This window comes from Poecilia mexicana, unplaced genomic scaffold (genome assembly GCF_051168715.1).
Source record: "Poecilia mexicana isolate PSO_F unplaced genomic scaffold, ASM5116871v1 scaffold_16, whole genome shotgun sequence".
In the NCBI taxonomy this organism is placed as follows: domain Eukaryota; kingdom Metazoa; phylum Chordata; class Actinopteri; order Cyprinodontiformes; family Poeciliidae; genus Poecilia; species Poecilia mexicana.
In genome coordinates, this window is record NW_028263385.1 from 20983941 (window position 1) to 20996994 (window position 13054).

The 13054-nt window shown below is 39.8% G+C and overlaps 2 protein-coding genes across 4 annotated transcripts; one reads left to right on the plus strand and one right to left on the minus strand.

Annotated features, from left to right (window-relative positions):
- Window positions 1-481: 481 nt before the first annotated feature.
- mrs2 (magnesium transporter MRS2) lies at window positions 482-13007 on the minus strand. Its single transcript, XM_015012046.2, has 12 exons — window positions 12215-13007; window positions 10741-10805; window positions 10461-10497; window positions 9505-9617; window positions 5073-5234; window positions 4861-4991; window positions 4659-4775; window positions 3784-3853; window positions 2159-2241; window positions 1827-1944; window positions 1634-1741; window positions 482-1107 (listed from the first exon to the last, which is right to left on the minus strand). Exons 1-12 carry the CDS (start codon window positions 12540-12542, stop codon window positions 1048-1050), a joined length of 1392 nt encoding a protein of 463 aa, XP_014867532.2. The 5' UTR covers window positions 12543-13007; the 3' UTR covers window positions 482-1047.
- On the plus strand, window positions 5482-9851 carry LOC106933021 (integrin beta-1-like). Of its 3 annotated transcripts, XM_088013771.1 has the most exons (7): window positions 5482-5566; window positions 5664-5909; window positions 6833-7055; window positions 7126-7255; window positions 7336-7642; window positions 8763-9076; window positions 9186-9274. In XM_088013771.1, the coding sequence occupies exons 2-6, from the start codon at window positions 5665-5667 to the stop codon at window positions 9043-9045; spliced, it is 1188 nt and encodes a 395-aa protein (XP_087869897.1). In that variant the 5' UTR covers window positions 5482-5566; window position 5664; the 3' UTR covers window positions 9046-9076; window positions 9186-9274. The 3 variants fall into 3 exon arrangements, with proteins under 3 accessions (XP_087869897.1, XP_014867533.2, XP_087869896.1); XM_015012047.2 differs by lacking the exon at window positions 5482-5566 and having other exon boundaries at window positions 5597-5909; window positions 8763-9041; window positions 9186-9851; XM_088013770.1 differs by lacking the exon at window positions 5482-5566 and having other exon boundaries at window positions 5597-5909.
- Window positions 13008-13054: the final 47 nt, after the last annotated feature.

The window sequence follows — 13054 nt, forward strand, 5'->3', positions numbered from 1 at the left end:
TTATTTCATAGGTTTGAAAAGCAAAAACAGTGAGGCAGTAATACTATTTTGCAGAGGGGCTTGCAATCAAACCAACTTTTGAATAATATGTTTTACTGTTTTAATAGATGAGACCTTTGGAAAAAATCCTACTAACTGTAGTTTAAGAACTTTCATCCTGAAGGATTCAAATACCTGCAACTTTCATGCTCAGTCGCCGAATTACCTTGTTCAGTAAGAGGTCATTTTCCTCCCCAATAATTTCAATTTGTGGTTCACGTTTCAGGTTTAAAGTGATAAAACCTCTTAATTCAAAGGGATTTGCATGTTTTCACTGATGTTTCACCATTAAAATTCTGAATAGGATTAGTGATAGAACAAAGTCAATAGCAGCATGAAGTCTTAAAGCATTTCATGCAAGTACTGCGATCATTTTTTTCAACACAGGACAAACTAGTTAGACCGCTCAGCCATTATTTTAATCGGAAACGACACGGACCAGTTGTTATGCATCAGTTAATTTTAATGACACATGTTGGCAACCACAGAACATACCAGATTATCAACTCGCGTCACTCTTTCCAAAGCAGTGCGTGCCACACTGTAAGAACTCTGGTTTAAGTTCATAGCCATTCTTTATGCAAAGTTGGAGGCTGACTTTTAACTTTAAACACATATTAAAATTTCACATTAGAATAAATATACATCTACTCTTGAAAAAGCCACTTTTTAAAGTACCGCTCCTTTAATGGTTTGGATGGTCATCTGTCTCAGGTCAGGATCTGCCACTCACCTTCCAAGGCTTTAACACCAGAAACAACAAAGCGATTTTCCGTAACTTTACTCTGAATAAAACAGGTTTGTGAACATATTCATCTGGAGGTCTGGAATAGCCAAATGATACAACAAAAACACAGAATAGTGTGGACACAGCCTCGACTGCTACTAGTACCACAAAAAAGGGGCACACAAAGGTGAGACTCATGGTGTCTTATAGGCATGGTGATAGGATCGTCTTCACAGCTGCAGGCTCTGGTCTGTTTTTTTTCCTAGGTTGAAACCAGGACCTCATCTGACTCCAGGCTTAGTATCTTGCGGTTTTACATTTCTTTTCCAAATGGAAGGAAACTGTGTCACAAACAAAACACAAATTAGCCATTACAACACAGTAACTTATAAGAGTTCAGACAGGGATTCACATACAGTATGTACAAATACACGCAACAGTACACTTTGAAATGTTTAAACCATGATCTTCAATGTATTTTCCTGGGTTTTTATTTGCTATACTAACGCAAAATTGTTTTTAAAATAAAGAAAATCTGATATAGCTAAATAAAATCCAGTGCGACTAACTGCCATCAGAAGTCATGTAGTTAGTTAATAGAGCCCACATGTGAGTAATTGAATTGAAGTTGGATGGAGATAGAGGGCTGGAGGGAAATACAAATGAATACTACTCTTTTTAGACTTAAATTTGTAAAACAGAATGTAGAAAAATGACAATATTAGATGAAATATGTCATAATTATTGCTTTGTGATAGTCTACCTCATTATAATCCAATAAAATACTCTGGAGAATGTGCTTGCGGCGTGACAAAATGCTTAAACGTACAACAATGCGGTGTAGTGGAACTGCAGAGTTTGGATTACCATTGATGGGGGATGTAGATGCCGTCCTAGAAACGATAAGAGGCGTCTCCATATTAACCCGCTGCCCAAAAACATGAAGCCTGTTACCAGCCAGAAAGCACGAGGGTCCTGTGATGAACAAAGATAGACAGACACTTAACAGATAAACAAACAATTTGAACCATAAGGCATGATTAACAGTAGAATGACTCACATCTTCAAAGGCCGTCGTTAAATTCATTCCAAAAGCCACCCCGATGAGCCCAAACAAGGTCAGGGAGAAGGAACCCATAGTCAGCTGCAGATTCAGACGCATCATCACATTACGATGGCTGCAGCAGGAAAGACATAGTTACATGCATAGTTATGTTACGTGAACTGTAAATATTTTCACAATTTTTCTGGAGAATCAAAGAAAGAATGGCAAAGTGGACAGAACAGCAGTTTCCAACAAGACCCTGACTGCTTACTGTGCCGACATGTCTCTTTCTCCGGACATGGTTGTACATATAACGTTTTCAAATAATGTCCAATCAGGGCATGTACCTGTCCAGGTTGATAAAGATGACACTCTCTGAGTCGTCTATCAGTCCCTTGAGCTCTCTGGTCTTGTTGGCGAGATCCTCGGCCTGTATGCAGTGAAGAGATTATGATCTGAACGCACGGTCATGGCCAAAACTGAAAACATCCTCTGTTTAATTAGGTTTCCTGTTTCAGAACAAACCAGAAATCATCTGGTCCGCCCTGAAAATTAAAGATAAGTGGATAAAATCCTAGATGAAAGCAGTAACCGAGATACATTGTGTCATTAACATGGAGTCGAGGTCTGAGCTTCGTTTTCCACAGAGCAACATCATCATTCTTTTTGTCTTCCGGGATTCATTTGTTGATTAGGATCTTTCGTCTTAGTTTCACTCAAGAACATTTTACTGAACAGAACGAGATATTGACAGGTTCAGCCCAAACCATCATCCCTCCACTGCAGTTCTCAAAAACTATTAAAAAGTTGTTTTTGCCGACAGGCTGTGTTTAGTTTAAATCGAATACAGTTCTGTGAATTACAGACGCATCTTAAATTTGGAGTTGTCTGTTTAAGTGACATTCTTCTAATCATCACCTGAATCAGAGAAAGCATTCAAAAGCAAAATCGCAGCTTCTGGAAGCAACCTTAAAAAGAGACATATTTGAGTGATTACAGTACTGATTAATTGACAAGTGATAAGATCCCAACTGCTTGGAAATGTCATTTTAATCCTGTCCAGACTGCTGGGATACGTTAATGAACACCTAAATGCTTCAGATGAGGGGAGTTGGACTCATTCTTGAGGGCTTACAACTCAATACATGTCTGAATAGTCAGAAGCAGCGTTTTTTTATTTTTTTCACAAGTTAATTAGTCTCAGGTTGTGAGTTGTAGTTACTCATAAAATATATCCTCATCACTGAGAAAAGTCATCCACATAATTGAGAACTACTAAACAAAAAAAGCTTTTTGAGCAGCTTGGAAGACAAATCCAATTTGTCAGCAAAATGTGCATTTCATTTGTCATTATTTGGCAACGCGAAAAGTGCTGCATGCTTTCTCACTACAGCTGACCCTCCCACAAGTGCAGCTGGTGCACACTCATCTTGAACTGTCATATATGTAGTGCGACTGATGATCTATGAATCATCCACTACAGATATTGATTATTGGATGTAGCCTGCAGGTACTGAGTTGTGACATTTTATACACTTCATTCATGGCACCTGGCATCAGTTTAATTTTTGAAGCTGAGCCTCTTCATATGTGTCTCTATGGTGACACATCCAGCTCAGCTTTATTTAGCACTTTTCAGAAGAAATTATTTTTCTTTTTTTAAATATGAATGTATCAAAAACAAGTTATACATGTAGAAGTCTATGAATTGTTAATTGTTTTTATTAATAAGCGATTTCCCCTCTGTGTTTTGCCTTTTGTTTAAAAGTAAATAAATCAAAATTTTAGTCCAAAAGACATTTGTTTTAACATTTATTATTAATGTTAAAAAGTCAAGTCAAGCCAGAATTTATTTATGTAGCGCATTTACAACAGCCTCAGGTTACCAAAGTGCTTCCCAATAAACACAACATCACAGGTGGATAAATGATAAAATAGAAATAACATTAAATCTTTAAAAAAGCACACCTACCTGCATGTAGTAATTCTCAAGTAAAAGCTCCATCTCCTCACAGTGGTCGATACCCAAATTGCTCTCCTCACTAAAAGGCAGAAACAAACATACATATGTTTATCATTTAAGCGTAAAAAACATTTAAGGTGCGGCAAAATGAACCTCAGAGAGAAAGAAAATAATGCAATAACATATACTGTTATTGCATTAAAATGTACTTTTATTTTTCCAGTATCTATTATAAAATATTCACCGCTAGCAAAAATAAAAAAATTGTGGCGTCTGTATGCATTTAACCTTCTTTACGTTGACAATTGCCTTCAGTCACATAATTGGTGAACATAGTCAAGCTCAGTTTAACATGGCAAAACTATAAACAGCGCTCAGGGTATCAGCAGGTTTCGACAAGTCAGATTTAAGAATTTTAAAGATCTTTTTTAAAGCTAGCGTGAATAAAATTCAAGACTGAAAAAACAATACGTGTAGGGGATAATTGGGGGATCCTGCTGGCTTGTATGGGCAAGCAACATACATACATGAGGGAGTGGCAAAAACAAACATCACCCAGTCAACTGGTGATATTTGCACTTACACACGATAGATGTAAGCTAGTAGCTGGTTACCATCCGCCTTGAGTCACAGAATGCAAAAATACAAAACAAAAGGTATTCTTTTCCTATGCCTTTTGTCAGTCTATCAAAAATAAAATAACATCCAATTAAATAGACTTGATTCCTGATGTGTGAAAAGAGTGAAAAGCCAACTTTGACTGTTTGCGATTGATCGAAGTGTTATTTTGTTTGCACAGAAACTACTTAACCACTGTCCTTTTAGAGGTCTCAGAAATTGATTTCAGCATTTAGAAACACAAATTAGATTACACGGGAACATACAAAATCCTTGGATCCGTCCATTTGGTGAGACACAATTGCTCAATCATCGCATCCTCGTCCAGGATTTTCAGCAAGGACTCCTTGAAAACTTTAATGTCTGTTTCCAACTCCGACAAGCTGCCAGAGAGAAGATAAGTCAAGTTAAAACATGAAATGTCTCAAGGTTTTGGGTCCAACTCTGCCGTCTGATTGGGCTCTTTACCTCTTGCTATTCTGCAGCAGAATATGCAGCTTACTTCTATCCGCAGAAACGATTTTAGGATCCACGAGCGACTCCAGGGTGTCCAGTATGCTCGGTTCGACATCGTTCAACCAAGTTTGCAACTTGTTTACCTGTTGACACAGATCTATGAGGACGCACGCACAAACACACGGTTCCTGTTATTTCAAATGAGAGCGTAAAGCGTGTGGAACCTTGTGCTGCAGGATGGCCTCCAGTGCTCTAAACTCAAAAGGCAGAGAGTGCGTCTGCGATGCTAGCTGAGGGGCGAGCTCCAGGACCAGCCAGCGTTCCAGACTCAAACCACGATAGTCCAGCACCAAAAGCGACTCTTGGGTCAGGATAACTTTCAAAGACTGAAAAGATAATATTTTGAATGAATTAAAACTTGCAATGTTAGTACATAAGATGCAGACACTTTTGTTTTGTTTTTTAAAAGGGGTTTTATCTGCATGTTGTGGATGTGTTGTAGTCTGGCCATATGTGTATTTTAAAGTCTGTCCTTTCAAGAGTTGACTCTGATCTGTAAATATTTGCAGCGAGCAGCCAGATCGATAAAATCTTACTGATCCTCTACAGGTCGGTGTTTAGGGCTGGGGATGTTTGCGAGCAGCATATTGGTGTATCTCGCTCTGCAGAAGTAGATCTGACAATTCTGATAAAGCACAGAGGGCTGTCAACACATCAGGTGAAGAACAAGGCATTGTATCACAACTTTTGTTTCTTTTATCTATGTTAGGCTTGCAGTTGAAAGGTTATTATCCAATAATTTCCCTTGGCTGCAGGATGGTTGAGAAGCTGCTGTTCCTTTGGCTGTTGTTCTGTCTGAGCTGGGCCCAGGAACAAAGGTGTCTGCAGTCCGCCTCGAGCTGCGATGAGTGCATCCAGGCCGGCTCTGGTTGTGCTTGGTGCAACTCCCTTCAAGCTCACATTCGTTGTGCAACAACAGAAAAGCTGCAGAGCACTGGCTGTCATGGGAGACACATTTATAACCCTTCTGGCAGCATCCAGGTGGTAAAAAATGATAGTGGGTAAGCATCCTAACTTATACAATAACAATAAGCAACTTTAATTGGGTTAAATGTTTATGGATGCCCATGTAGTAGCAACAATGACTTCCTTTTGTAACTTTCCACTTGCACATTATAATAGTTTTCATGTTATTTACCTTTTAGAGTTCTTTAACTTTAATGTATTTTATTTAGATGTTGTGTGACGAATCAACATAAAGTGTAGCAACAGAAGATGGAAAGTGCAAATAAAAATCTAAAAGGTGTGGTGTGAATTTGCATTTGTCCCACTTTTTGCTGGCTGCTCTTAGTGTTTGTCGCTACCAGTTTTTTCACATCTTGACATTGAAGTGATTCCATATTTTTCTATGCAAAACAGCTCAAGCTCAGTCAGACTGAAAGCTTGCCGCAAATTCTCTGTTGTATTTAGTTCTGAACTGCGACTGGGCCATCCTACCGTACCACTATGGTTTGATCTGAACATTCCCACTGGAGCTCTCTGTCTTTTTGCAGATTCAAACATGATTATTTTTCGTGCAAGATTGTCTTCCACTTAGTTCCGTTCATCCTCTAGTCAACTGATCAACTTGTCTTTCCCTGCTGAAAATAAGACACTGCCACCACCATGTGCCACCAGGGCCATATTACATTCAGAGTGATGTACACTTTCCCAGAACACAGATGTGCATGTGGGTCAAAGGTTTAGCTTTGGTCTCATCTGACTATTGGACTATTGGAGGCCTTCACAGAAGTACATATCCTGAGATTACACACGCGTGAACTCTTGGACTTCTGGAAGGCAATTGGTTATACTATATTTATTTAAGAGTATCAGACTATATGACAGTGAATACAAAAGCAAACCACATTTTTCAGGTTTTATTTTGAACAACATTTTGAAAGCATCATTTTTCATCAAGGAATGACAGTATGACTTCTTCCAGAAGGGTCTGCAGGACTGACCCAGCAGATGCTGAACCTTTGCTCCTGCAGCCCCAGGAGGTCTCCCTCCACCTGAGGCCAGGAGTTAGGGAGTCCTTTCCTCTCACCATCTCCAAAGCAATAGACCACCCTACACCAGAGCCGATTATGGACCTCAGCAACGTGCCAGCTGGAGTTCAGGTCACTTTCAGCAGCATAACCAAAGGAAACCCGCAGCTCTTACAGGTCAGAAAGGTAATGCAGGATAATGTGCTGAAGACAGTTTAACTATATTCATCGCCATTTTTCAATGTAGGTGAGTGTGGAAGCTGCCCAGTGTCCCAGTACGAGTGGAGCCTCAAACCAGAACAGAACTGGACCCTGGTCCATTCTTATCACACCCAGAGGGTTTTCAGTGAGCCTCAAGCTAGAAATAACATTGCTGTGTAAGCTGTCAGAAAGCATCTCTGCTTATAACCTGGTAAAAAAAAAAGTTTTGTTACTGAATTTATTCTGCTTCCCACAGGTGAGTGTAACTGCACTGGAAGCCATGAGGAAAACAGCCCTGCCTGCAGCGGCCAAGGGACTCTGGTCTGTGGCCAATGTGAGTGCTATGTGCCTTATTTTGGGAAACAATGCCAGATGAATGGCGACTCCATCTTATCCCAATATGAAGATTTGTGCCGCACGGGCCCAAACGCCCCAGTCTGCAGCGGGAGCGGCATCTGTGTGGAGGGTTTCTGTGAGTGCAACAGGCGGGCAGATCCAAAAGAGACGTACAGCGGACGATACTGCGAGTGCAGCAACTTTGACTGTCCACACCATAACAACAGGTACAGAACCACAAGAAAAAAAAAATCACAAAGGTCTCCTTTCATCAGTGTCAAACACATTTTCAATGCATTCCTTATAAAGATGTGCAAAAAGGAAAGAAAATATGGTGATATTTTACCATTGTATCATAATGTCAAGTCGAAAATGATAGAAAAATACTAACTTTAACTTCAGTGTATGATTATTTTTAATAAAATCCCCCTTCAATCAATACTTTGCTCAACCTTTTGCCTATAGGATGGTGCTGAGTTATCTCCTATAACATTTTCCAAGGTTGGAGCATACAGAGGGAGCCAGGGGGGTTACTACTGCTCTTTGAACAGTCTCTCTAGATCACAGGTGTCAAACTCCAGTCCTCAAGGGCCACTGTCCTGCAGTTTTTAGATGTGCCACAGGTACAAAACACTGGAATGAAATGGCTTAATTACCTCCTCCTTGTGTAGTTAAGTTCTCCAGAGTCTTGTTAATGACCTAATGATTCTATGCAGGTGTGGTGCTACATCTGCAGCCTGAAGCCATTGAGCCATGCACAGTGGCTTAAACTGAGCTGCGTTTTTACATGTAAAGGTAGTAAAAAGGTTGTAGGAGTTTTTTCTCTTATCATGGCATGTCAGCTTAAGAGTTTCTACAACAGAATAATAGTAATTGCACAAGGAAGGAAAGAATGGTCGTCTTTTTCCCCTTAATTTTCTACAAACACAGAAAAGGTCTCATCAGAAAATCATTCTTTCTGTTACTGTGTGATGGTCTTCATTGTTCTAAAGCCCAATAGAAGAAATTAAGTTGTGGTACTTTTAATTAGCTATAAAATAAACTAATTTTATTCGGTAGACATATAAAAAAACTTGAAAGCTGGTCCATTCTTTATAAGGTCATGAAGGTTTTGCAGCTCTGGCCAGATTGAGGGATAAATGGCTCTTTAATAAGCTGTTTTCTGGCCACAGACTACATTGCGTCAAGTTGAGTAGTGGATTTCTCTCCATTTCTCACCGTGAGATGATTTCAAAGTTTGTTTTGTTTTTACACATCTTTACTAGGCCTGAAACTAAATGCGTCTGCCACTGTAATTTTAGAACCGATGCCAAAAAGCACTGACGTCAAAACATTTCTATTTACCAGACTCTGCGGAGGTAATGGGAGGTGTGAGTGTGGGAGGTGCGTGTGTAACAGTGAGTGGATCGGCAGTGCCTGCAGCTGCTCCATGGAAACCGCTTCCTGTATGGCCAAAAACCAAATGCTGTGCAACGGCAGAGGGGTGTGTGAATGCGGAAAGTGTCATTGTACACCTCCGTATGTCGGAGCGACCTGCGAGGAATGCCCGGATTGCATGGACGTTTGTCAGGATCATGCTGCGTGTATGGAGTGCCGAGCGTTTCGAACCGGAGCAAAAAAGGACACATGAGAACAGATATTTATCTTAAACCACCTGAATGGTATGAAACGTTTTGTGTGCACCTCTGAATGGAAGAGTAGAACCAGCTTCTTACTGAGATGTTAGTTTGGATCATATTTAAATAACTTGAATCTGTTTTTTTCCCCCAGCTGCGACAGACGGTGTGCCCACCTCAATGTTGAAATTGTTGAGACAAAAGATGAGCTTCAGGGAAAACTCTGTAAAATGAGGACCGCTGAGGACCTTTGCTACTTCTTCTTCTCAATCCTGCCCTCTAGTGGACAGTTTGCTGTTGCTCGAGCTAAGGAGTGTTGATCAACCATCGCTCTTGATGTTTATCTGTCACACTGTGCCTGTTTGGACAGCCCAACACTAATAAGTCTATTTACAGTACCTCTAATTTATTTTTCTGTTTTCTGATGAACACGATTAGAAAGAGAATGTCAAGAAATAAGGAAGAGAACGTACGCCCATCCGTATGATGATGCAGTTGTTTCTGGTGCTGAGGCTGGTGCTGTGTTGGAAGCGAAGGTCTCTGGCCTGAAGCTGAAGCTCCTGGCAAAGTTCTGTCTTCTTCTTTTCTGGGAAATAAAAAGGCATCACAGGAGAAATGTCTGCTATCAACATTTCATGCCTTTTAGCAACATTTTTATGCTTCGTAAACTGGTTCACATGTTGGGATTTTACATGGAGATAAACACAAAGTAGAGCAAATGAGGAAAAAAGAAGGGTTTGTGTGGTTCCATTTAATATCAAGTAATAAGTGTACAAATGCAAATATACTCAAATAAACTAAAATCTAGTTTCTTATAAAACATTGTAAGAAACTGGTTATTTTATAAAGAAGCTTTCTGCCACAGGACATCCTGACAGGAGAATATGGAGCATATCTACCCACATAAGACCAATATTTGCGATTTTGGACAGCACTGAAAATGAAATACATCATCGTCATTATTGTGAAACACAATGATGGCAGCATTATGCTGTCCCAGCTGACTGAAACGTACAGCCAAAGCTACAATAGAAATGTTTCTACCAAAGAGTATTCATGTCTTTGAATGAAAATGTAGAACCTGCAGCTCCCAGGAGTTCTCCAAATAATCTGACTGAGCTTTAGCTCTTTTGTAAAGGAGAATGTCCAAAAACACTGTAATGACAGGTGGCTCTATATGGTGTTGACTAATTTTCCTTCCAACTTCCAACTACACACTATTTTGTGTTGATCTATCACACAAAACCCCAATAAATAAAACATGTAGAAGTTTGCGGTAATGAAACACACACAAAAAGTTCAGAGGTATGTATGATTTGTGTTTCTGGCTTAAGAAGTTTATACAGCTGGTATATTTAATTGATATATGAATGATACAAATCTACGAACCAATCATCAGTCTTGGTTGCTGAGATTTTCTTACACTTACCAAACGATGTCACATTTCCCTCCAGATCAAACTTCATCTGTTAAATAAATGGGACATAAAACTCATTAATGACATTCAGCAGCCTGGATGTAAACAGACATTTAAATCCATTTCACCACTGAACGTAAGAAACTTCAAGGTCTTCTGTAAGTCTGATATCTATGAAATCCAATAGTCTGAGAGTTTTGTTTTAAAGCGTCATAATATCAAGTTTACCAGTGAAAACGAAAGCAACAGCAGTAATACTGGTTACACAACTCTTCGGAGTCGATTATCTCACCACATTGAAAGTCGGAGACACAGTGGAGAGAGGGGCATCGGTCACGCGGCTGCGCACAGCGGACACTGGTAAAAGAAAAGCAAAACACAACTACACTTTAAAGACAACACTTTTTTCATTCTTTGGCTATAAGTATGCAACAATGTGCTGATGCCTTTTCAATCATGGCAGTAACAAAATATGACCGTTTTGACAAACAGAATCTAAATAGCATCACATTTTGCTATTCAGTCCATACCTTCAAAACAAAGAAGAATTAAATATTTTTCTTGACTGACTAAAATGTTGAAATACTGGCGACATACTGGGTGCTGTTCATTTTATAAAGGACTTTTCTGTCTCAGGACATCCTGGACCCACCATGAATCAGTTCATACTCACTTTGATAACTTTAAAATGTTTTTATAGTCAACTTAATGTCTGCTGTATACAAATGTGGTTATGCCTCTCCAATAAATGACTATTAAACTAGTAACCAACAGGATGTCTCTCAGAGTGGCTTAGGTCTGCATAATAAGTACCTGCAGGTAAACATGAGAATCAGACTTATAATAAATGTAAAAATAGGTTAAAATACAATACCACATATTACTACATATACAGATTTTATGATTATCAATCTCCACAATACATCAAAGTACATAACTAACAAGACAAAATAAATTGATTATGCTATGTTAGGAACATATGGGCTTAAAATACCATACTAACAGGTGTAAAAAGGCAACAGCTGGGTAAAAAACAGGGGTAGAATCTGGTGAAGAGGTAAAGTGACCCAGAGCAAATCATTCACCGACAAACGATTGTGAAGCTTTGTCTTTTCATCATTCTTATCTGCGCCTCCTTCTTCAACTAAACAGTTTGGGTTATGTAATCCAACAGCAAACGCAAAGCTAATTGCATGCATATGTGTGGAATACTTGTTGTTGTGGTTAATAAAGTCACATTTTTCCAGTGGTGTTGACAATAAATAGGAAAAGTTGTCAACACCAATCTGTCACAAAGACCCAATTGTTTCCATCTCTTCAGTTGTATCCATAAAACCCCCAAACATAGCACAGTTTGGCAGACACATGGTATGCTAGCTACAATGAGGTAAATCCTGAAGAACTACAAGTTGAAAACCAGCCATATATGAGATGCTCAACTCTGAATTTATTTATGTTTTTCCTCAAATACATAACCATCAGTCTGTTGTGAGTAGTTCCATAAAGCCTGACACCTTTTCTGTTTGTCCACGTGTAGCTCACTTTTCTTTATTTTCAACTCACAAAATAAAGTTGGAAACCTGAATGGACAAAAGGTAAGAGAGCAAACGAAATTCTAAACAACATATGAAAAAAAAATTCTAAGATCTACAAAGCAAAACGTTTTTAAGCCAATACCAGCTATACGATACCTAACAGAGGTTATGTCTAAGGTGTTACAGTTACCTGTAACTAAAGTGATTTAAGCTAATCTGTGCAAATCTTACCAGGCCAGGCCGCTCCTCCTCGCAGCAGGATGTCCTTCGTGAGCCCAGTAGACTGACACCTCCTATGGAGACTTCTTAATAACACTGGCCTCTGATAACACGTGGAATTACAGCCGATATCCCCGTAGCTCCTGCTGAGCAAGCTCGCCTTTCTACTACCAGCTTGCCTCAGCTGGTGTGTGACTGTGGGTCCACTGAAGAGGATCAGAGTTCGACTCCCACCAAACGGTGAGCAGAAGGAGCTGAAAACTCGTTTTCTAACAGATGACATCCTGGAAGAGTTCATGCAGCCAGCAAACAGTAGCAGTCGGTGCAACTTTACCTCCATCACAGCTAAACACAGACTGAAGGAGTCTGAAAAATGTTACTGGAGAAATACACACATGGCAGCATCAGCCTCCATAAAAAAGAGTAATGAAAATACTTGAGTCATCTCCTGAGTTGTCCAAACTTGTATGAGCCTACAGGCTCGCGGGCAGCAACAAGAGAGGAAGGTCGTAGCGATAACTTTAGATTAAACTCAGTTAATGTACTTTTCAGCAGTCTCTGTACCTGTTGAACTGGTTAACCTTCCTCTCAATGTTTTCACAATGTGCTCTGGACTTCCGCTTGTACCGGCTAACTCTTCGTATGTACGTTTTGTCCGTTCTGAGAAAAAACTAAACCTCCAGGAAGATAAGCTGGACACATGCCGCTAACTATCGGCTCTCCTGACTGAAAACCTGAGGCTGCTTCTCCGAGAAAACAACCCCTCCTCCAAGCTAGCAGGACCGGAGGACAGGAGCAAGAGCACCCTCCACAACATGCTCCACAATGCACCGCGGAGTGCATTGTGGTGCA

Excerpts from the sequence above, each read along its gene's own strand:
- mrs2 (XM_015012046.2), bottom strand. The coding sequence starts at position 12,542 with ATGGAGGTAAAGTTGCACCGACTGCTACTGTTTGCTGGCTGCATGAAC. Across the intron at positions 10,806-12,214 it reads AGGAGGAGCGGCCTGGCCTG|TGTCCGCTGTGCGCAGCCGC; the intron begins GTAAGATTTGCA and ends TTCTTTTACCAG. Across the intron at positions 3,854-4,658 it reads TGGACGGATCCAAGGATTTT|TGAGGAGAGCAATTTGGGTA; the intron begins GTATGTTCCCGT and ends TCTGCCTTTTAG.
- LOC106933021 (XM_015012047.2), top strand. The coding sequence starts at position 5,611 with ATGTTAGGCTTGCAGTTGAAAGGTTATTATCCAATAATTTCCCTTGGC. Across the intron at positions 7,256-7,335 it reads GCTAGAAATAACATTGCTGT|GTGAGTGTAACTGCACTGGA; the intron begins GTAAGCTGTCAG and ends TGCTTCCCACAG. Across the intron at positions 7,643-8,762 it reads TGTCCACACCATAACAACAG|ACTCTGCGGAGGTAATGGGA; the intron begins GTACAGAACCAC and ends TCTATTTACCAG.